This window comes from Fusarium verticillioides, chromosome 3, assembly GCF_000149555.1.
Source record: "Fusarium verticillioides 7600 chromosome 3, whole genome shotgun sequence".
Taxonomy (NCBI): domain Eukaryota; kingdom Fungi; phylum Ascomycota; class Sordariomycetes; order Hypocreales; family Nectriaceae; genus Fusarium; species Fusarium verticillioides.
Window position 1 is genome coordinate 4,533,961 of NC_031677.1, and position 18,791 is coordinate 4,552,751.

The window sequence follows — 18,791 nt, forward strand, 5'->3', positions numbered from 1 at the left end:
TCCATTACCGATGTGCTCCTTCAAATACTCTTGTCACCCTTACAATTTCCTTTCAGCACAATCCAAAGGTTTCGCCCTGCACCAAGTTATCTTCTTGGCAAGCTGGAATAATCGACGTACATCCGGATAAGATGCCATCGCATAGCCGTCCCATTCTTAGTGCCGGACTGATGCTAGCTTAGACAGGCGCAAGACTAGATAAGAAATAGGCCAAAATACATCACGTGTGGCCTATAACCCCGCTTCAGTGTCTATTATCTGTTCAACAATCTGTCCATTCCTGCCAATGTCAATACTATGAGATCTCAGGTGACAGTTTCTGGAAAGCCGAGGCAGCGGTCAGCTTTAGCTTGCAGTACATGTCGCACCAAGCGGGTCAAGGTAGGTTCATCTTTGATTGGCAGAAGTGATCTGTTTGATGCTAAACGGAAATAGTGTGATGGCCAACGTCCTTCGTGCTCAACGTGTAATACAGCTGGGGAGGTCTGTGAATACGCGACCCAGGACAGTAATAGAAAGTAAACGAACCCAATCACCTGTTACATCAATAGCCATTGATGTTTAAGTGTGAAATAAGAAGTGATAAGTACCTTATCTAACTATTGTCATAGACCCCCAAGCAAACGTTACGTAGAGGCGCTCCAAGAAAGGATCAGAACATTGGAAGCACAAATCGAACGTTTCCAGAACAACGCTGCAACTCAGGACAGACTCGCGTCGAGCTTTGTTGAAGACACCTACAGCAATTCGGAGGGTGATTCCCTTCCTGACGATTCTAGCTACAGATCTCCAATCAAGGATATAAGCGATCGACTTGGAGCTCTCAACATTGGCGAAGATGGCCAGATCCACTACTTCGGTTCTAGGAGTAACTTCTCACTACTGAAGAATAGTCCTGCAGCAAGCTCGACTGTGTCATCGCGTGAGCTGCAGAAACAGGCTGCAGATACACTTGACCAACTTAATCTTCGCGTTGATATATCCGACGAATTACGGAATCATCTCTTGGACCTCTTTTGGAGTTGGCAGAATACATGGCAGTATCTCGTCGTCAAAGAATTGTTCCTCGAAGATCTGTACATCACTCATTCCGGCCGATACGCCTCACCTTTATTGCTTTCCTCTGTCTTGGCGCTTGCAGCTCGGTATTCGGATCGGATCGAACTACGAACTGATCCTCTTGACCAGAATACGGCTGGTAACGCGTTGGCTGAGCAGGCCAAGATGATCTTGTTTTATGAGAGCCAGGCGCCGAAGGTGACGACAGTGCAGGCGACAGCGTTGCTTGGGTTGCGAGAGATAGCTACTGACAAGGAGGCTCTTGGATGGATGTATTGCGGTAGGAGACGTGGTAAGAGGTTGGTTGATAGTTACTAACGATGCTTGCAGGTATGGCAGCAAGAATGGCCTTCAACCTTGGACTTCATCTCGACCGAAGCCACTGGGTCGATACAGGACACATAACTAAGGATGAAGCTGAAGTTGGAACTATTGTTTGGTGGGGATGCTATGTTTTAGATAAGTGAGCTTCCTCTTTAACTCATGCAGAGAGATATCTACAGCTAACATGACCACTTGAGGCTATTTAATATTGGACTTGGTCGACCATCCACTATCCAAGAACACGAAACATCTGCCAAGCTACCTTCTATGGAACATGGTGCAGAGTACGAATCTTGGCATTCCGAGTCTCCGATCGGTGAACCTATCGTTTTCCCTCGGAGTCACCAAGTCTCGAATGTTCGTGCGACCGTTCAGCTATTTAGGGTCACATCTTCAGCCTTGGATGAGATGTAAGTTACCTTACTACTCGACTTTTCTCTCGGTACTGAAGCCCCCCTAAGATATAGGCCTGGCAGCCAACATGCTAAGTCGCGAATCATGGAGCTCGTCACCAAAACACATGTCAATATCATCGAGTTTCAGATAAATCTTCCGAGCTGTCTTCGACTATCACCATCGCCACTGGCACCTACGCTACCTCACATCTACTTGCTACAGTAAGTCCCTAGTGCCCCCTTTTGGCACTTTATGTACTGATTCCCTTGGAGTCTTCAGATCCATGTTGCCATAATCTTGCTGCATCGGCCTTTTGTCGGAGTGCAGCGAAAGACATTAGACTCTGGCAGTTTTCATCCCAGCACCGGATCAAGTCACCTCAAGGAGTGTAGTCAGTCTTCACATTCCATCGGTAATATCTTCAAGCTTTACAGCAAACACTACACCTTAGTGGGTCGCTTTACCACTCTTAGTAGTATTGCCATGCTGATTGACCTCAGCGACGAATACCCATCTCAGCCATTCACTGCGCTTTCACAGCATCAATCATTCTTCTCCTTGAAACAACGTCTACAGATGCAAAAGACCGTGATCGCGCTATAGCTTCACTAAAAGTGTTGGCAGAAGCACTCACTGACATGAGTACTGCTTGGGCCTGGAGCCAGCGTGCATTGCTTGCAATTCGCCAACTGGCTCGGGAGTGGTCAGTCAGTGAAGATGCGTTCGGTGCACTTGGGATCAGCAAAGAAGAAAGCGGACAGGCCACTGGGGGTGCTATCGTGGGTACATCGCAAGGGCTCGATGAGGATGAATGTAGTAGTTCACTCTGGGCAGCAGAAGGCCCCCATTGTTTTGACATGGACATTCCATTTATGACTAGTGACGGCTTGGACTATCAGGGATGGATTGGCACACTGTTTACAGAACCGGGGTATCCAGGTGACGCTGCTTGAGTAATGCAATTGAGAGATAAACAATCAGGTATATCTACCATCTAGGTCATTAGAAACCGAGGGCAGCCGATGCCACTGGTAGTCGCAGTCAAGCTCACTTGGACTCGTATCTTATCTGACCAATACATAATGCCGTGTTTCGGGTACTGTTAAGATAACCGATGTGACTGCGCAGTGTCTTTTGGGTGATTCGCCGAGATCAAGTTCAGTGAGGGGATTTGGTGGATAATGCTTAGCCGGGTCTAGATCAGTAGTGCTCACAGGCCCTGCATATCACTAACGCCTCTCAATCTGCGGGGTAATGCTAGGCTGTTTAGTAACGTAGTACGCAGGGAACTCCGTTATGGATAATGCCTACCCGAGAAAATGGGCGATACAGGTGATGTCCGCTCTTAGGTATTGCCACAGGGAAAGGTTATTAATGCGGAGATAATAGGTATATAAGTATATATCATGCATAGTTCAACATTGGTGAATCCAAAGCACTGCCTGTCTCAACACGTACTCCTCTGCCTGTTATTTCCACTACTGTTATCAAAATGTCAATTCGTCAATGGAAAGCCGCCATCTGCCAGGCCGAACCATGTTGGTTCGACAAAGTCTCCGCTGTCAAAAAGACAATCCGTCTCATCAACGAAGCCAGCCAAAACGGAGCTTCCCTCATAGCCTTCTCCGAGGTTTGGCTCCCAGGCTATCCCAATTTCCTATGGTCAGGAACATACAGGGAGAACATGCCCTTGGTGCAGAAGTACATGCAAAACAGCATATCTGCCTATGGGGATGAGATGCTCGAGATCCGTCAAGCTACTGCAGCTGCCAACATCTACGTATGCTTTGGTTTCAGTGAGCGGGTTGGAGCTTCGTTGTATCTCGCTCAGGTTCTTATTGGTCCTGACGGGAATATTCTTCTCCATCGCCGCAAGACGAAGCCTACGCATGTCGAAAGAACTATCTTTGGAGATTCTACCGGGGATTCTCTCACTACTGTGGTGGACACTCCCTTGGGAAAGATTGGCATGCTGAACTGCTGGGGTAAGTCGATAGTACACTCAGACAATGCCATACTAATGATCATGCTTAGAACACCTTCAGCCACTTCTCAAGTATCATACCTACTGTCAAGGCGAACAGGTTCATATCGCTGCCTGGCCATTTAACGCAAAGTGGACTGAGTCCGCAGTTGAGCCCTACTCGGTCTTTTCGGAGGCCAACGAGGTTACAGCCAGTCGCATGTATGCACTCGAGGGTGCTGTCTATGTCCTCGTGACTAACCAGCCATTGTCTGCCGAAGGTGCTAAGCTCAACAGTGAGGGCCAAGGAAACGCAGACAAGGACGGTTTCATGCTCGCAGGAGGCGGTGGTGCCGCAGCTGTTTTTGGCCCGGATGGCCGACAGCTGACCGAGCCTACTGACCCCTTGTTTGATGGTCTCATCTACTGCGACATTGATCTGGACAAGATTGACTACGCGAAGACCTTGACTGATTGCGTGGGTCACTACTCACGACCTGACCTGCTGCGACTGGTTGTTGATGATCAACCCAAGAATTATGTTGTGCGCGTATCTGATGGACCGACGAATACTCCCTATCACACTGGTACTAGTGGAGAGACGTTGCTTTCTGCTCACGAGAAGCTCGATGAACTTCTTGCCAAGAAAGCGAAGAAGGAGGCGACAAGCTGATACAGCGAGCGTTGGGATATTAGCAGCTGAGAAGGACGACATGACGGCACATAGGGAATTTTACTATAAAGTGAAGATGGCTATATGCTTTTGACTTTAATGATACGAAAAGCCACCATAATCGGCCGTAATTGAGAAAATACAATCAAGATGCGTGGTCAATCTAATGGCCAAACTGATCAAGCATATCTGTTTCCGTCACATCGCCCAACCTCAAGCTCTCAACCGCCAACCCAAGCTCAACCTCAATGGGCACGTGACAGTGGCCAACTCTCCATTCATCCTCCGGCTTATACGCAAGAACCAGCATAGCAGTCGCATCCTTCTCCAAGCAGCTTCCGTCCATAATCACGAACGCGTGAGGGTACACAGGTAGGTCTTTGGGTGGTGACGCTTCAAAGACGTCATGCAGATGGTTAACAAAGCGTTCAAAGCAATCGTTGGAATCCCTCAGTTGTCCATGGTGGCTCTTAACTTTGAAGATCTCTGGCTTGTCGAGTCTTCCATTTGGCCAGTTCAAGATCTTCTTTGCGAAAGTCTCGGTCGCGATCTCGCAGGCCTGCTGAACGTCTTGGGGCGTGACGTCATGTAATGCATACACTAAGATGATGCTGTTCTCAAGAGCATGATGGTTCCCTTTCTCAAACACGACTCTGGCTTCGCGAGAGGTTTCGTAAGACATTGTTGATACAAATCTCGGCTAGTTATTGGGGAAATAGCTTCAAAGCAAAGAGAAGGGATAGTTTTCACGAATGTGAATGTCATTATGCATTGAGAGATATATATTTAAGCATGATAGCGCTAACGTGGTTCTGAAATTTTCAATACAAGACGCCTATCCCAGGACAACTTCAAGTACTTATATATAATCGCTACAAAACTGATCAAACCCAGGGGCCTTCCCTGCTCATCTTCGCAAACAAGACTAAGATAACAGTTAGTTCATCTAACATTGCAAAGGAGAATTCCATCGTTGGTACAGCATATGACTTACCCCTCTTATTCATCTCCACATCCTTCAGAGCAGTCTTTGCCGCGTTCATTGAACCTTCTGCTGCAGTGATGTGGCCCCTGATCGACTGTTTGTTCTGATAGGCACATGGAAACTGCTCTAGATAGCGCAATCGCTGCTCCGCAGTGCTAGAATATCATCTCGTCAGCCCCCCAACACATTGTGATCTATTCTATTCAGGAAGTACTTACTTGACTGCAGCTCTGATCCATTGCTCTTGCAGAGCATATATCTCCATCTGATCTTCTGCAGTTGCGCGGGCGAACCTGTTGCTATACTGAGCCATTCTCTGTTCGTAGGCGTTCTTGCAGTCGACAGTAAAGTCGGCCGCGTGTTTGTACGACTCGTAAAGAACAATCATCGACGGCGAGTTTAGTGCCTGCTCATACTCCGCTTCATCGATCTTCTTCTGCTTATGGGACATACGCTTTCTGAGAGCAATCAGGTATTGTATGCGTTCGCCCATGTCTTTGATCTCGAATCTTAAAGCCATCAAGCCGTTTGCAAGCGACTCTTTCGAGTCAGCAGACATGATCGATGGTTGGTATTCAAGGTTAGATTGTCCCTGTGGCCTAGAGCTAGCCTGACTAGAGCTAGCACGACTGGATATAGGCCGATTGGAGGTAGCCAGGCTGGAAACTGCCTGACTTGGTATACCCTGCCTGGAGCTTGCCCTGCTGGATCCACCATCAGAGCGGCTTGAGGAGGATGCTCGTGCCTCCAGGCGGCTAGGAAGACGTGACACCGGATGAGCAGGGGTTACAGGCCTATAGTTCTGCGCAGGCTGCAACAGGTTAGAAATACAGAGTATATGGTCAAGCATATTATGGTACTTACCCTTGCCATCTCAAGTTCGTCCGTTCGCCTATCTACCATAGGACCTCGGCCGTCTTTGCATGGGCTAGAAAAATATCCTTTGGTGCTGCAGGAGTAACACATGATGAGAAGGAAGGGACAATTGACTTGGATAAAGGAATATAGACTATAGGAAGCAAACAAATTGATACAAAATGAGGGAAATTGTAAATGGTGCGTTGAGATATGTACACGGAATAAAGATTGGAACAATGGCAATGTGATTGAATGATAATATGCTGTTCGAATGGTTCTTTGTCTTCTTTAGAACTCGGATGACACCGAGTGCTCTCTTATACTCAAGAAGCAGCATGGTTACTTACACATTCAAGATGTGAAGGACCTCCAACTTCCGAGTCCATCAGCATGTTGGTCGAACGCATGGTCGATGGAACTGGTCTCGCAAGTTTCAGGTCTGGTCACAACCAGCAGATAGTAACCTTGGAATTAACTATAAAAAACATCCGAATGGCACATTTTTCTATTTTCTGGACCAACAGACCGTTACCTTGAGCGTCACGAAGGCTTGAGTCACATTTAAGGGGGCCAATTTTCGAATGGCAGCGTTTAGACGCGCGTCCCAATCCCGGCCACTTGCATGAACCTACCCATATCATGCAAGCGCGCTCGGTAATTCGGAAACTCTTCAGACCACGTAAATGCTGTGCCTCATAGAGTCATCGCCGAAAGTGACAGGGCGATACAGCCTCGTCAATGTGACTGTTGGTGATAAGCGCGTTTGGGCGCGAAGGAACGTGATTTGATTGGTTGTTTCGCACTGCCCCGCTCTAGCCGCGCGATTCTCATACGTTTTGTTTCTCATGTGCTTTTCCGGCAGTTCTATCTCCAACATCTCCCAAAATCCATCCATTCATCTTCTACCCGTCAATCAGTCGACCCTTTGAGAAAAAGTTGACAAACTCGAACGGAAACATCTCCTTGTCATCAGCCACAGGTAGGCAGCCAACAATAACAGCCCCAAGAGGCAACCCAAAACCATTTTTACTCATGTTCAATCAGCTCACAGCCTGCAGCTTCACAGTATATCTCTCCCTTTTTTTTGAAACATTTTCTGAGATGCACAAATTAAAAAGACTCCTACAGAGGAAACGCCTCAAAAAGGAGGAAGCTCACAAGGAGGAACAAGGTCTTGCTCGCATCCCTCTCGAGGCGCCCGCTGTCGCCGATAGCCCCAAGTCACCCTCTCTATCCAACCTGGAACGACTTCCCTTCGAGATCAGAAACGCTTGTTTACTTGCTATAGACTCCATAGCAGACCTCTCTGCTTTAGTTCATGCATCTCCGACATTTCATGAACAATACCAACTTGACCGAGCGTTTTGGCTCTGGCATTGCTTACAGCTGGAACTGGGCCCTGTTTATGTTGATGCCTACATCGCCGACCAATGCAACGCTCCTGAGTTTCGCTTGAAACGTAGCCGGGAGAAAATTCTGTTATTCATTGAGGATTACAAATCACATCGCTCGTTGACGACAGATGTTTTTACCAAATGCCCCGATGAAGATGACATCGTCAGCATCGCCATTTTTCATTCTTCTGTCATTCGGCCACTAATGCATCACTACGTCTCCTGGACTCGCACAATTATGGAACCTCTCTCAACACCGAAGGAAATCAGTCGCACAGAGGAGAGACGCATCATGCGTGGCTTATACCGCTTCCAAATATTCAGTAACCTCTTTGGGGGTGTCAAAGGCAGAGATCATGGAAGTACCTACCTCGGATCCGAAGAAAGACTCAACCTTCTTCTGAATGACTTTGTGGCTTGGGAGATAGAGGAAATCCTGTGCATCAACGCCTTTGCACACGCCAAGTATGAAAGTGTCTTTGAGGCAATCCAATGGGACTTGCACCCTGATAACCCGTCATTCGATATCGTGAGGACCGGTCCTCATACGCCTCCCGGCGCATTCCACCTTGTCAACCATAGTGAGTACCATGGCAATGTCTGGAAAATTGTGATTAACTCCTCCAGTGTCCTCAGAATGGTATAGAAATGGCATGGTCTCGAGGGGCCTGTCCGTTCTGTCCTCTGTATTTGAAGCTCAGGACCGTCCGAAGCTGGTCGAAGTGGTTTCGGAGGAGATTGTGGCTGTCGTGGACGACGTGCTTTTCCGGACCACTATACCTTGGTACCAAGAATCAAGACGCGAGACCCAGCACTCTGACAGGGACCAAGCCCAGGATGATCGTGAGAAGATGGTCTTCACCGGCGACAGTGATGACTCGCCTCCATTCGCATGGGTTGTCTTTTGGAAAGAGGCATACAGCAACCTCTTTGGCGATTTTATACCACGGCCCTTGCGTCAGTGGGGATATATCATGTGGGACAAGGATCGGTTAGATAATACTGATGCTACTGCCATACTTGACCAGGAGTGGAAAGCCATGTATACGAGGCCAGATGCCGAAGACGAGCCGGGGGACCCGAGGGACGAGATGTTGGCTTATCACTAATGGACAGTAGAACATAACGGAGCCATATTTCTTCCGGCTGGTAAGCTGGGGATAGAAGTATAAATTGCAACTATTACATTGACTTAAGTCGCAGAATGGAATGGTAATTAAATTATTGGAAGTGAATTTATGAGGAGGGTCAAGATAAGGAACATGCCACCGCCCTGGTCTAGTTCCTCGTCAACAAGCTCCATAGCGTACTACTACGCCGGATTCTACCATTGTTTGAGCCTATAGACTAGCAGCCCTTCAGATTGGGAATGGCATTCGGACCGGAACCAAATGCAACTAGCTTTTCGCCACAGTTGGCTGGTGGAGCCAGCGCAACCTGCTTGTTGTCGAGGTCGAAGGCAAGATAGGCAGCTTCCAAGAAAGGTTCTGTTCACGTATCAGCAGGTATTCACGTATTCATTTCAGAAACCAATCAACTTACGTCCAAGGACTAGCTGCCCCTTCCAGGTAGTCAAAACACCAACCCAGCAAGTCTTGCCCTTATCACCCGACTGGTCAGTGATAATCTTGCTGTACGGGATCTTGATCGTAACGTCGCCGAATTGAAAGTCCCAGCTACCAGGCATGTTGCGCTTCTCGCAAGGAACAAAGTATGCGTCTTGTCCGTTGTTGACTGCGCCGAGGGTCTTGTAGAGAGGATCGACGAATGAGTGGCGGAATCGGAGGTACTGGTTGGAGCTGTCGAGGAGGAAGACTGAGTCGTTCTTGTGGACTGGGTAGCTGGTCACTTTTCCTGACTTGTTCTTTCCATTGGGGACAGTCTGGCTAAGGCCTGTGAGAACAATTGAAGGTCTAAATATCCAATGTTAGATCAGATGCTCGGTGAAGGATGTCTCGAGTACTCGCCCAAATGTTCCAAGCTCGTCCTTTACCAACGGCCTCTTTACAAGCTTGCCCTTGAATTTACCCGTGTCAATACCGCCAAGAATAATTGAAGCTGTTATCCAACAGAGGGTCAGCGTCATAGTCTATACGCAAAACAGGAGGACTTACCTGGCTTAGAGCCGTGCTGGTGCAGGTCAATACTGTAAGTGCGGCTAGCAATCTTTTTGTTTGCCACGAGGTTATCCAAGAAGGAGCTATAGATCTTGCCCGGTGCATAACCATGTTCGACATTGGGCCCAAGCGCAAGCGCACCAATTCCAGAGAACTCATCCTTGTAGGGGTTGAAAAGACCAAAGACTTGTTTGAGAATGCTAACGCCGGCAATTTGAACCGTGTCCTTGTGATAATCCAGATCAAACGTGAGGTTGCTTGGCGGGTAAGTCGTTGGATCGCCATATGAGATTGCCGTGTGACCTAGAACAGGGGTCGAGGTCTTGGACTTGTTGAGCTGATAATATCCATTCGTGCAGCCATCGCACTCCGCGTACGTCTTGTCAGAGATGAACCCTAGAATTAATTAGTAACCACGGCCACGTCGAACAGGAAGCTCATACATGTTGTCGATTTGGCTATGTCTAGATTCAGCCTCATTTTCTGAGAGGGGGTGCCAGCCGCGACTTCAGTAATCCATGAGTGATAGTCATCGGAGTTATCCGCAATCAGAGGCAGAACATGCAGTCCAGGAGGCGATGGGTTGGATTTCCTCGCGTGCTTTCCATGAGTCGCAACTACGCCTTGTGCAGCATCTAGCACCAGGAGGGGGAGAGCTAACAGCCAGTATTGGTGGACCATCTTGAAGCAGTTCGGTAAGGTAGAATGAGGGAGGAGAGTAGACGTGAATTATGACAGTCAATTTAGAGAATCTGCTCTCTTGATTTAATTCATCAGAAGATACTTTATACTATTATTAATTTCCTCGTATTTTTAAGATGTCTAGAAGCTTAAATCCCCTTCTTGAAGCTTAACGACATATCGGATAAAACGGCGTCACAGTGGAGTCTTAATTTTATTTACGGGGGTTTACAGAGGGCCATATACTAGCATTATCCCAAGTGCGCCCTAAGAGCAAACCTTAAACATATGCTATTCAGTGAAGTCATGCGTTAAAATCTCGTCTTCATTGCCCGCTCTGGGTGGATTGCAAAAGTTCTCGTCTTAGCTTGGTGACCAGCTCGGCAGTGACCCTAACAGCCCATAAATTGTGGTCGCATCTGGCACGGCAAATCGACGCTTCCATTCTTCTGGAATATGAGCCGCATTTTACTTGTACGTCTAGGCTCAACATTTCAGGTCAACGTTCCTACCATCCATACACAAGCTCGGCAGATGCCTTACCATTTAGCTGCTATTTAATGATACATATATGCTATAGGTATTTTCAGGACAATTGGTTATTAAATTCACTGTCAAGTCAGTTTTCATTAAAGAGCAAAATTACAGTACTAGAAAGAGTTCTCGGGCTGGGCTAAGAAACGTTAGCAGCTCCACTGGAATTCGGCTCATCGCTGTCGGCAGTTGAAGATAGCGCATTGAACAGCCATACGTAAGTAGCGGGAGCTAGCCTGAAATGGTAGCTCTGGCTAAACCTTCTTGCAGCAAAACGGTGATGGAGAGGTATGGGCTGTATCGCCTATTGATGAGGCGTCACATCGAAAATAAACACTTAAACAGTTTTTTCTATGTGGCAAGCCAGTCGGAACTGTGTCGCAAGGTGCATTACTTTCTGGGCTGTCCAAAGAGAGCTTAAGAAGTCGTGGATAGCTAGTCGTCTTGACTGCCGAGGAGGCTATGTCCAATCGCTCCATGGACCTCTTCTTAAGACTATATTAAGAAGCCTTTTATAATTCTGAGGACGCAAGGGTCTTCGGCGTCACTGAGGATTCAATACGCACGCCAGGAACACAAAATCGGCTCGAGAACAGGCAGGTCTCTCTCCGCCGAAAGTCATACAAACATTTCCGAGTACCTACTAACTAAGCGAGAGCTGACGTCCCTCGCTCTGTCTTAATATCATTTCAACAATATATAATTAAATGAAGAAACCTCAACATGCAGTTCTAGAAAGGTAGACAAAACCCCTTGCTACCTAAATTAAGTCATATCCTGTCGCATGCCATGATGCTCTATAACTTGCTTCCATCGAGGTCAGTCCATTTTACTGCCCTCACTCTATCTCTTCCTCTGATACGATCTAAAATGACTATTACGCAACTCGGGTGCCCTTCCATCTATACCTCACAGGCTACAGACCCTCTAAGGTTGGTTCACCGACCTGAGCCGCCACCTTCTTCGTCAGTCGCGGCGATACTCTATGCCCCAGAACCCGTCACAGTACTCTAGCGTGGCATAGCATCCTCAATCTTATACTAGCAAGGCAAAGTAAGAGCTGTATCTGCACAGACCTGATAGCGTGTAGCCTTCTTCAGTTGGGACGGACTAAGAGCCCGAAGCGTGCAAGACTCGGTTCCGACCTTGAAGGTCTTTGGAGCCGGAAATAGCTTTCACCTTTACATACGAGCTAATGCGGGTCTAAGATATAGAAGGCGAGATGTGCTTGACATTAATTCATTCTTATCGCCTGGGAGTTCGGGACAATGGGAGTGTCAGCTGGTGGCAATAGGGCAGAAAAGAAGAATTATTGATGTCTCCTGGCTGGTTTGAGTCCCTCAAATTCTGTAAGACTTCAAGGGGACCAACACTTGGGATTGGTGCAGTTGAAGCTATCTAGTTTATAGTTGTTAACTAGGCGCTGCATCAAATACAAAAGATCACAAGGAAAGTTCTACTAAAGGAACAAGATCATGGAGAGAAACGGGAATTCTATTCTATATGCTAACTCTCCAATGTTGCTGTGGCTAATGTACCTCACGCTCACTCTTGGAAAGCCTGCTTTCCTGTGTCTACCGAACTCAAGACCCCCTTCGAAACCAGCTTGTTGATAAGGTTAAACAGGACAAAGTCGCATCCTCTCTTAGCAACCATGTTAACAGTGACTGGCATGACCTCCTCCTGGAACGTGACGTTGCTCTGATATGTAACCTGTCCAATGGGAACCGTGATATCGACGTCCCCAAAGTAAGACGAAATAGTCGATACCGCTTTGGGGCCTCGAGGGTCGACAGGGGATGCAGCTCCTGGGGAGTCATTGAGATCCTTCTCGCGGAAGGATGGGAGACCACCTGTGCCGATGTCGTAGAGCAGGATAGACTCGGAGCAGGAGCTGTTGCTCGAGAAGAGGACTTGTTTGTGCCAGAGAGCTGCATCACGAGTGCGGTTTTCCATGGCAGACTTGTAGCTATTATCGTCTACCACTGCGCCGCGGAAGAATGAGCGGTATGGCTCATCGATGGGAGGGAATCCGGGGCTATAGTTGGAAATCAGTGGTTCAGCCGTCTCAGTGATCAAGTCGTGGGTCCAAAGCACGGTAAGATCGTCAAGCATGCCCTGTAGTGGGCGGCCCAGAGTGTCCTCGATAGTCTCCGTCAAGTTGATCTTATCGACAGTGACACCAACAGCAGCTGTCACTTCATCCAGGAACTTTTGCAGGATAGCTTCCGCAGCGGGGTTCTGCATCGGCAGATGATCGGTAGGGTATAGAAGACGTTTGGGGAATGTCTGGACATCAGGGACTGACAACGCAGGCAATCCGTTGATCGACGTGTCTTGGTAAAGAGAAGGGTCGTACCAGGCCTTTGCGAACTTGGCCCAAGCAACAGGGTCGCGTGCAAAGACACCAGCTGTATCCGTGTTGAAAGCGTTGGTGACAATGTTGTCCATGGAAATCATTCCTTGCGAAGGCCTGTTACCGAAGATGCCAGCAACGGCAGCGGGTTCTCTGATAGACTTGCCCGTGTCGGTACCAATAGCAAAGTCAAGCCAGTCGTACGCAGCGATAGAGCAGGCACTTCCAGCTGAGGACGCAGAGCAGGTCAGGAACGTATCTCCGCGGGGGTTGCGGGGGTAGAACGCGTCGTTCCAATCCCAAGGGCTTTGAGGGGAGGCGAACTGGGCTGTTTTTTGCTTGCCAACCACAACTCCGCCCTGGTCAAGGATGCGCTGCAGAGCTGGAGCTGTTGTGTCCGCCTTTGGATGAAGGGAGGCGTACGCTAAGCTACCAGCAGTTGTCTGTATGCCTTCGAGATCGTAGATGTCCTTGACACCAACTCGCTTTCCAGCGAGAGGTCTGTCATCTTCGATGCTGTAGAGTCTAGAGGGGACAGGAATAGATGGAGCGCCCCATTCTGAGTTGGAACAAGGTAAAGTGCGATAGCCGTCTCCCGCTTCGTATGTGCCAACCATAAATGTTCTGTAGGTATCGACATACAAGCGGAAAACTTTGCTCAAGCTGAGAGTATCGCCGTTCGCAAGACCAAACATTGGGCAGGGAGTCAAGGTAGAGTTGCCGCAGAGACTCGGACCGTCCTCCGCTCCATAGATGACAGTTGAGCTGAGGCTGTTGAAGTAACTCACAACAGAAGAGTCAAGACCCCCTTCATCAGCCGCACTGACAAGGATCGTTCCAAGGAACGTCTCAGAGAAAACATCATCTTGCTCTAGTGAACTCTTGATAACGTCTTCAACCTCATCGCCAGTAGTACTGGAGAGTAGACCTGAGATGTAGGTAACAGGTCCCTGAGCAGGATCTGAGGAGTATGAAACAGAAGACAGGATATCAGAGGTGACTGCGAGATACTGCGAGTCATCTACTGAGAAGATTTGGTCTTGGTTATCCAAGAGAAGTGAAGAGGATGAGGTGTTGGAAGTGGTGAGAGCTGCGATGGCCGTTGGCCAAAGCATTGCAAGAGTGTACTTCGGATTCATGATGTTGAACTTGTAGTGAAATGATATTTAGATTCTTTGAGCTGAAGATAATCAGTTTAAATAACTGTTTTCGCCATTATCTGAATATCGTCTCTCTTTTTCTTCTCTTCGTTATATTCGTTTGCCAGCCAATGGGATTCCCTATTCTTTCCTCTTTTCCCTCGCTTGGCTATACCCTGCATTCTCTGGCCAGATCTTGACACGGCGGAGGAAACCGGTTTTTTCTCTCCTGTGTAACTCCAATGTCTCAAACGTTGTCATCTATCGCAACGTTGCATAGAGCATGTTCGCGCGGAAAGACATATCAGCGCACGAATAGAATCTCGAGATAGAAAATTTAGAGTTTTGAAGCGCTCGTATGAAGACTTATCATCAGATCATGCTGTCTTGACAGGCCTCGCCCGATTGGACGATAGGACTCAGGTACGACTCCGAGGGTGACATTATGGGACGTTGACAGTTCATTGCGAACCCTTGTCTATCACTTCTGCGTTTTCTCCCTCATTCCAGAACCTATACGCAAGGGGGCATCGCCAACTTCGCTATCCACTGAATAAGAATGAGTGACATGTAATCCACAAATTGCCGGCAAATCATACATCTCCACTACCAGTTTGGCAGCGTCGGGCCGATATCACTGCCCAAATCGACCTCTATTTAGAATACAATTTCTATTCAAGGCTCCAGTCTCGTCCCTCTCATCTTCAGGCTTTAATATCACCTTCTTGAAATGGAAATGTCTGTGACAGAAATATGGACATTCGGTGGTTTATTTAGCTTCGCTCTTCTCCCTCGCATCGGCCCGCTCGCCACCGCGGGAGCGATACATGGGTAATGTTTCCGACTTGCCGGCCGAATAGGAAATTAGAGAATTGCCCAAACTTACTAGACGAGCTTGATACATAATCATTAAGTAAGAGAGACAAGGGACGTAGTCTCTTTTCACCAGCTACGATCGTGAAGGACCCTTGCCGTTATATACCGAACCTTGCATTAACACTTCCCATTTGAGAGTTTAGGTTTCCGCGTATGTAGGGTTGACACTCCACGTAGCTCCCACTTCACAACATGATGCGTTGCTGTAGTAGAAGTATTGGCAATAAGGGTTGGCTTATTGGTCTGTCTATCGCGAAGCGATGGCAAAAGATGGGCAATGGAACATGGTCGACAACACCTTGGAATTCACGCTTCCATTCGAGAGAGACTACTCTTTCTTGAAATTTGATATCACTCCACTTGCTTTGACTCTCGGTCATTGATTGGGCATTAATATGGTACGCACAGGTCTCCCCCTGCAGCCTCTTGAAGGTGAAGACCAGGGGCTGCGGACATCGTTCGTCACATCACCCAGAAGAGCTTGCTGCAGGACATGGCCCTGGCGATCCGGTTAGGTACCATAACTGACAGGTCATCTGGGCAAGCTCTCGACTGCCAAGATTCGTTCCATTCTGCATCAATAGGTCATTGATATCCACCACGTGTGTCAGTTTCACATTATTACTGCGCAAGAGCCATTGTCAAAACCTCTCACAGTGAGAAGAATGCATGAACTGATCATTGGCTAGACACGGAAGATTCCATCCGAAGACGCATGTCTAAGTTAGCCGGTTCTGAGTCGTTGTAAATGTAAGTCAACGTTCTGGAAGAGAGCTCATGGTCATTCTTGGCAGTTGATGTGAAGACTCGGTGATCGCTTGATGGTATGCCAGCAAACTCCGTTGTTAATAGATAGATATCATCAAGTATCTATAAAGACAGCGATATATCTCCTGCATTCTAGGCTACAATTCCAATTCATACACTCACTTCACCCTCATTCACAATCTCTCAATCAACCTTCTCTAATCGTTCACCATGCGCTTCTTCAACTTCAACAAGCGAGACTCTTCTCACAAGCATTCCAGAAGGGATCGCACTATCCCTTCCCCCAAGCCAGTCTACAACTCTCACTTGGCCAAAAGGCAGTCCTCCAAGATCGGGGAGCAAAAGGTCCGTCCCCAGGCCTGGGTCGATACACCTCAGATCGTGTACTCGGCTTGGAACCAGGCTGCGGGTGATATCGATCAGCCACTTGGAACTCTGCCCTCCAACTTCTCTATCGCTCTTGTTGGCGGTGGCATCACCAACGTTGTTCTGGCTTTCAACCTCGTGAAGGCCGGTGCTGATGTCACTTTAATTGAAGCCACGGATGATATTGGCGGTCGTCTCCGTACCATTCAGACCCCTGATGGAGTCAACGTCGCTGAGATGGGAGCGATGCGTTTCCCCCCTTCTGAAGATCTTCTCTACTACTACGCCAATCAGTTCAACTACACCTTCATTCAGAACTTTCCTGATCCAGGCAAAGTCCCCACTGTGGTGTTCTACCAAGAGACTCCTACCTCTTGGATCAGCCAGAACGTCACTGTCAAAGGCTTCGAGAAGGTCAGCAACGGTTGGGGTTCCCTGATCTCCAAGGGATTGACCGGCGGTTCTCAGTCCATCACTGCAGCCACGCAGCTCACCAAGTGGCTCAGTTCATCTGACGTCGACACGCGCAACCAAGTCATCCCGGAATGGCAAAAGTACCTCGATGAGTTTGGCAACGACAGTTTCTACACTGCTCTCCAGCGCATCTTTGGCGAGAAGCACGAGTGGGATGTTCCGGGTGGTCAGGTCTGGACCGAAGATGACTTTGAGCGCTTCGGTACCCTCGGCGTTGGTTCAGGCGGCTTTGGCGCCGTCTACTCTGCTGGCTTCAACTCCATCTTTCGTCTTATCGTCAATGGTCTCGAGTCAGACCAGGCTATCTTTGCAAAGATGACTGATGATGGTCTTCAAGCGACTGGCATCAGGGAGCTGGCCAACGCCATTTGGCAGAAGGCTACTGATCTCGGCCTAAAGACCAAGTTTGACACTGTTGCCAAGATCACCAGCGGTGGTGGCGGCGATATTGACTATGTTGTTATCCAGGAGACTCCGTCTTCTGATAATGGTAACTCTACCGGTGACCAGTCCCAGTCCCAGTATGACTTTGCTGTAGTTGGCACCTCGAGCCGAGCCATGAACTTTGCCTTTGCAGATGTCTCGGACACGACCAATGAGCCTATCATGTCAACTGCTGTCAATCGTGGCATTACCGACCTCCACATGACTGCCTCCTCTAAGCTCTTCATTCGTACAAAGAAGTTCTGGAGTGACCAGCCTGCTGATTTCCCTCGTGTCATTCTGTCTGACACAGACCTTCCCCAGGCTTACACCTTCGACTACGGGCACCCGGACTACGGCATGGTCCTTCTCACATATGCTTGGGAGGATCTTTCCCAGACTATTTTGGCCATTCAAGATCCTCACAAGCTGCTCTCTATCCTCAAAGAGCAGATCGCCCGTATCATGCGAAAAAGCAGCTATCCCAACTATGCCGACTTTCTCGACCCCGTCACGGATGATGATGTCTACCTCGTCCACTGGCCCCTCGATCAGTACTCCTACGGTGCATTCTCCCTCGGTCTTCCAGGACAGGACAAGCTCATCTCGTCTATGTTCTATGACTACCAGAAGCTCAACGACACTTCGAGCTCTCGAGTCTTGATCAACAGTGACTGCACGTCATTCCTCGGAGGCTGGGTTGATGGTGGCCTGCAGCCAGCGCACAACTCAATGGCTGCGATCTTTGAGCGCTTTGGCTCATTGAACCCTGCTGCGGCTGACTTTGCGCCTTCTGCGCTCTTGGGTGCTAGCCCTTACCAATACTGAAGGAACAAGTATATTCCTTACTGCTCATACTCTTTTCATTGTCCGGGGATAGTTTATTTTATTTATCTTGATCATTTTTAGGATAGTTTCTATAGATACTCAACTCTACTTGCTCTAAGTCGTTAGCTTTTGGAGACTCTTGTTCTCTGTGATGCTGTGACTCGATCTCTATGGGCTGTTTAACTCGAAATGGAAATACTGGCACTCAGACAGGTATGTTTTTGAAGCGATGCCGTCATTACTTGACCTTTGAAACCCACGGGAACCCGCTTTACTATCTGAAACCGTCAGATATGTCACTCCGATTAGGGATAAAACGTTGATATACTAGCTCTAACTCTATGGGTTTCGCAAAGGAAAAGGTGTTGAGACCGCAGTACTGCAGTAACTCTGTAGCAACTGGTTAGAAATTGTGGTATAATGTATATGTTGGTTGTTTGCTAGAGCATGTGGTTGAGAGGCGAAATTAGCGGAACGGACTTATCAATGGCGCGCAATAGTTGCATAGTCGAAAAACACATGGATATTACCGAAATTGTGGCCGCAACGTTTGTACTGATAAGAGGAATTCATATAG

At 48.1% G+C, this 18,791-nt stretch overlaps 8 protein-coding genes across 9 annotated transcripts; 4 read left to right on the top strand and 4 right to left on the bottom strand.

Moving 5' to 3' along the window:
* Positions 1-439: 439 nt before the first annotated feature.
* Positions 440-2,732, top strand: FVEG_15720 (hypothetical protein; the record flags this gene model as incomplete). The annotated part of the gene is made up of 7 exons (XM_018904913.1): positions 440-483; positions 612-1,339; positions 1,390-1,522; positions 1,581-1,793; positions 1,845-2,000; positions 2,052-2,229; positions 2,280-2,732. 7 exons carry the CDS (start codon positions 440-442, stop codon positions 2,730-2,732), a joined length of 1,905 nt encoding a protein of 634 aa, XP_018750957.1.
* Positions 2,733-3,271: 539 nt separating this feature from the next.
* On the top strand, positions 3,272-4,415 carry FVEG_05759 (hypothetical protein; the record flags this gene model as incomplete). The annotated part of the gene is made up of 2 exons (XM_018893993.1): positions 3,272-3,764; positions 3,814-4,415. The coding sequence occupies 2 exons, from the start codon at positions 3,272-3,274 to the stop codon at positions 4,413-4,415; spliced, it is 1,095 nt and encodes a 364-aa protein (XP_018750958.1).
* Positions 4,416-4,578: 163 nt separating this feature from the next.
* FVEG_05760 (hypothetical protein) lies at positions 4,579-5,097 on the bottom strand (the record flags this gene model as incomplete). Its single annotated transcript, XM_018893994.1, has 1 exon — positions 4,579-5,097. The coding sequence occupies one exon, from the start codon at positions 5,095-5,097 to the stop codon at positions 4,579-4,581; it is 519 nt and encodes a 172-aa protein (XP_018750959.1).
* A 202-nt stretch (positions 5,098-5,299) lies between these two features.
* Positions 5,300-6,366, bottom strand: FVEG_05761 (hypothetical protein; the record flags this gene model as incomplete). Its single annotated transcript, XM_018893995.1, has 4 exons — positions 5,300-5,340; positions 5,410-5,555; positions 5,619-6,211; positions 6,265-6,366. 4 exons carry the CDS (start codon positions 6,364-6,366, stop codon positions 5,300-5,302), a joined length of 882 nt encoding a protein of 293 aa, XP_018750960.1.
* A 762-nt stretch (positions 6,367-7,128) lies between these two features.
* FVEG_05762 (hypothetical protein) lies at positions 7,129-8,930 on the top strand. Of its 2 annotated transcripts, none has more exons than XM_018893996.1 (3): positions 7,129-7,237; positions 7,303-8,233; positions 8,280-8,930. In XM_018893996.1, exons 2-3 carry the CDS (start codon positions 7,360-7,362, stop codon positions 8,759-8,761), a joined length of 1,356 nt encoding a protein of 451 aa, XP_018750961.1. In that variant the 5' UTR covers positions 7,129-7,237; positions 7,303-7,359; the 3' UTR covers positions 8,762-8,930. The 2 variants fall into 2 exon arrangements, with proteins under 2 accessions (XP_018750961.1, XP_018750962.1); XM_018893997.1 differs by having other exon boundaries at positions 7,317-8,233.
* Positions 8,792-10,505, bottom strand: FVEG_05763 (hypothetical protein). Its single transcript, XM_018893998.1, has 5 exons — positions 10,213-10,505; positions 9,767-10,165; positions 9,620-9,710; positions 9,195-9,565; positions 8,792-9,139 (listed from the first exon to the last, which is right to left on the bottom strand). Exons 1-5 carry the CDS (start codon positions 10,448-10,450, stop codon positions 9,000-9,002), a joined length of 1,239 nt encoding a protein of 412 aa, XP_018750963.1. The 5' UTR covers positions 10,451-10,505; the 3' UTR covers positions 8,792-8,999.
* Positions 10,506-12,429: 1,924 nt separating this feature from the next.
* Positions 12,430-14,523, bottom strand: FVEG_05764 (hypothetical protein). Its single transcript, XM_018893999.1, has one exon. It carries the CDS (start codon positions 14,477-14,479, stop codon positions 12,530-12,532), a length of 1,950 nt encoding a protein of 649 aa, XP_018750964.1. The 5' UTR covers positions 14,480-14,523; the 3' UTR covers positions 12,430-12,529.
* A 1,810-nt stretch (positions 14,524-16,333) lies between these two features.
* Positions 16,334-18,214, top strand: FVEG_05765 (hypothetical protein; the record flags this gene model as incomplete). Its single annotated transcript, XM_018894000.1, has 1 exon — positions 16,334-18,214. The coding sequence occupies one exon, from the start codon at positions 16,334-16,336 to the stop codon at positions 18,212-18,214; it is 1,881 nt and encodes a 626-aa protein (XP_018750965.1).
* Between the last annotated feature and the right edge of the window lie 577 nt (positions 18,215-18,791).

Excerpts from the sequence above, each read along its gene's own strand:
- FVEG_05763 (XM_018893998.1), bottom strand. The coding sequence starts at position 10,450 with ATGGTCCACCAATACTGGCTGTTAGCTCTCCCCCTCCTGGTGCTAGAT. Across the intron at positions 10,166-10,212 it reads CATAGCCAAATCGACAACAT|GGTTCATCTCTGACAAGACG; the intron begins GTATGAGCTTCC and ends AATTAATTCTAG. Across the intron at positions 9,711-9,766 it reads CCAGCACGGCTCTAAGCCAG|CTTCAATTATTCTTGGCGGT; the intron begins GTAAGTCCTCCT and ends GTTGGATAACAG.
- FVEG_05764 (XM_018893999.1), bottom strand. The coding sequence starts at position 14,479 with ATGAATCCGAAGTACACTCTTGCAATGCTTTGGCCAACGGCCATCGCA.
- FVEG_05762 (XM_018893996.1), top strand. The coding sequence starts at position 7,360 with ATGCACAAATTAAAAAGACTCCTACAGAGGAAACGCCTCAAAAAGGAG. Across the intron at positions 8,234-8,279 it reads ATTCCACCTTGTCAACCATA|TGTCCTCAGAATGGTATAGA; the intron begins GTGAGTACCATG and ends TAACTCCTCCAG.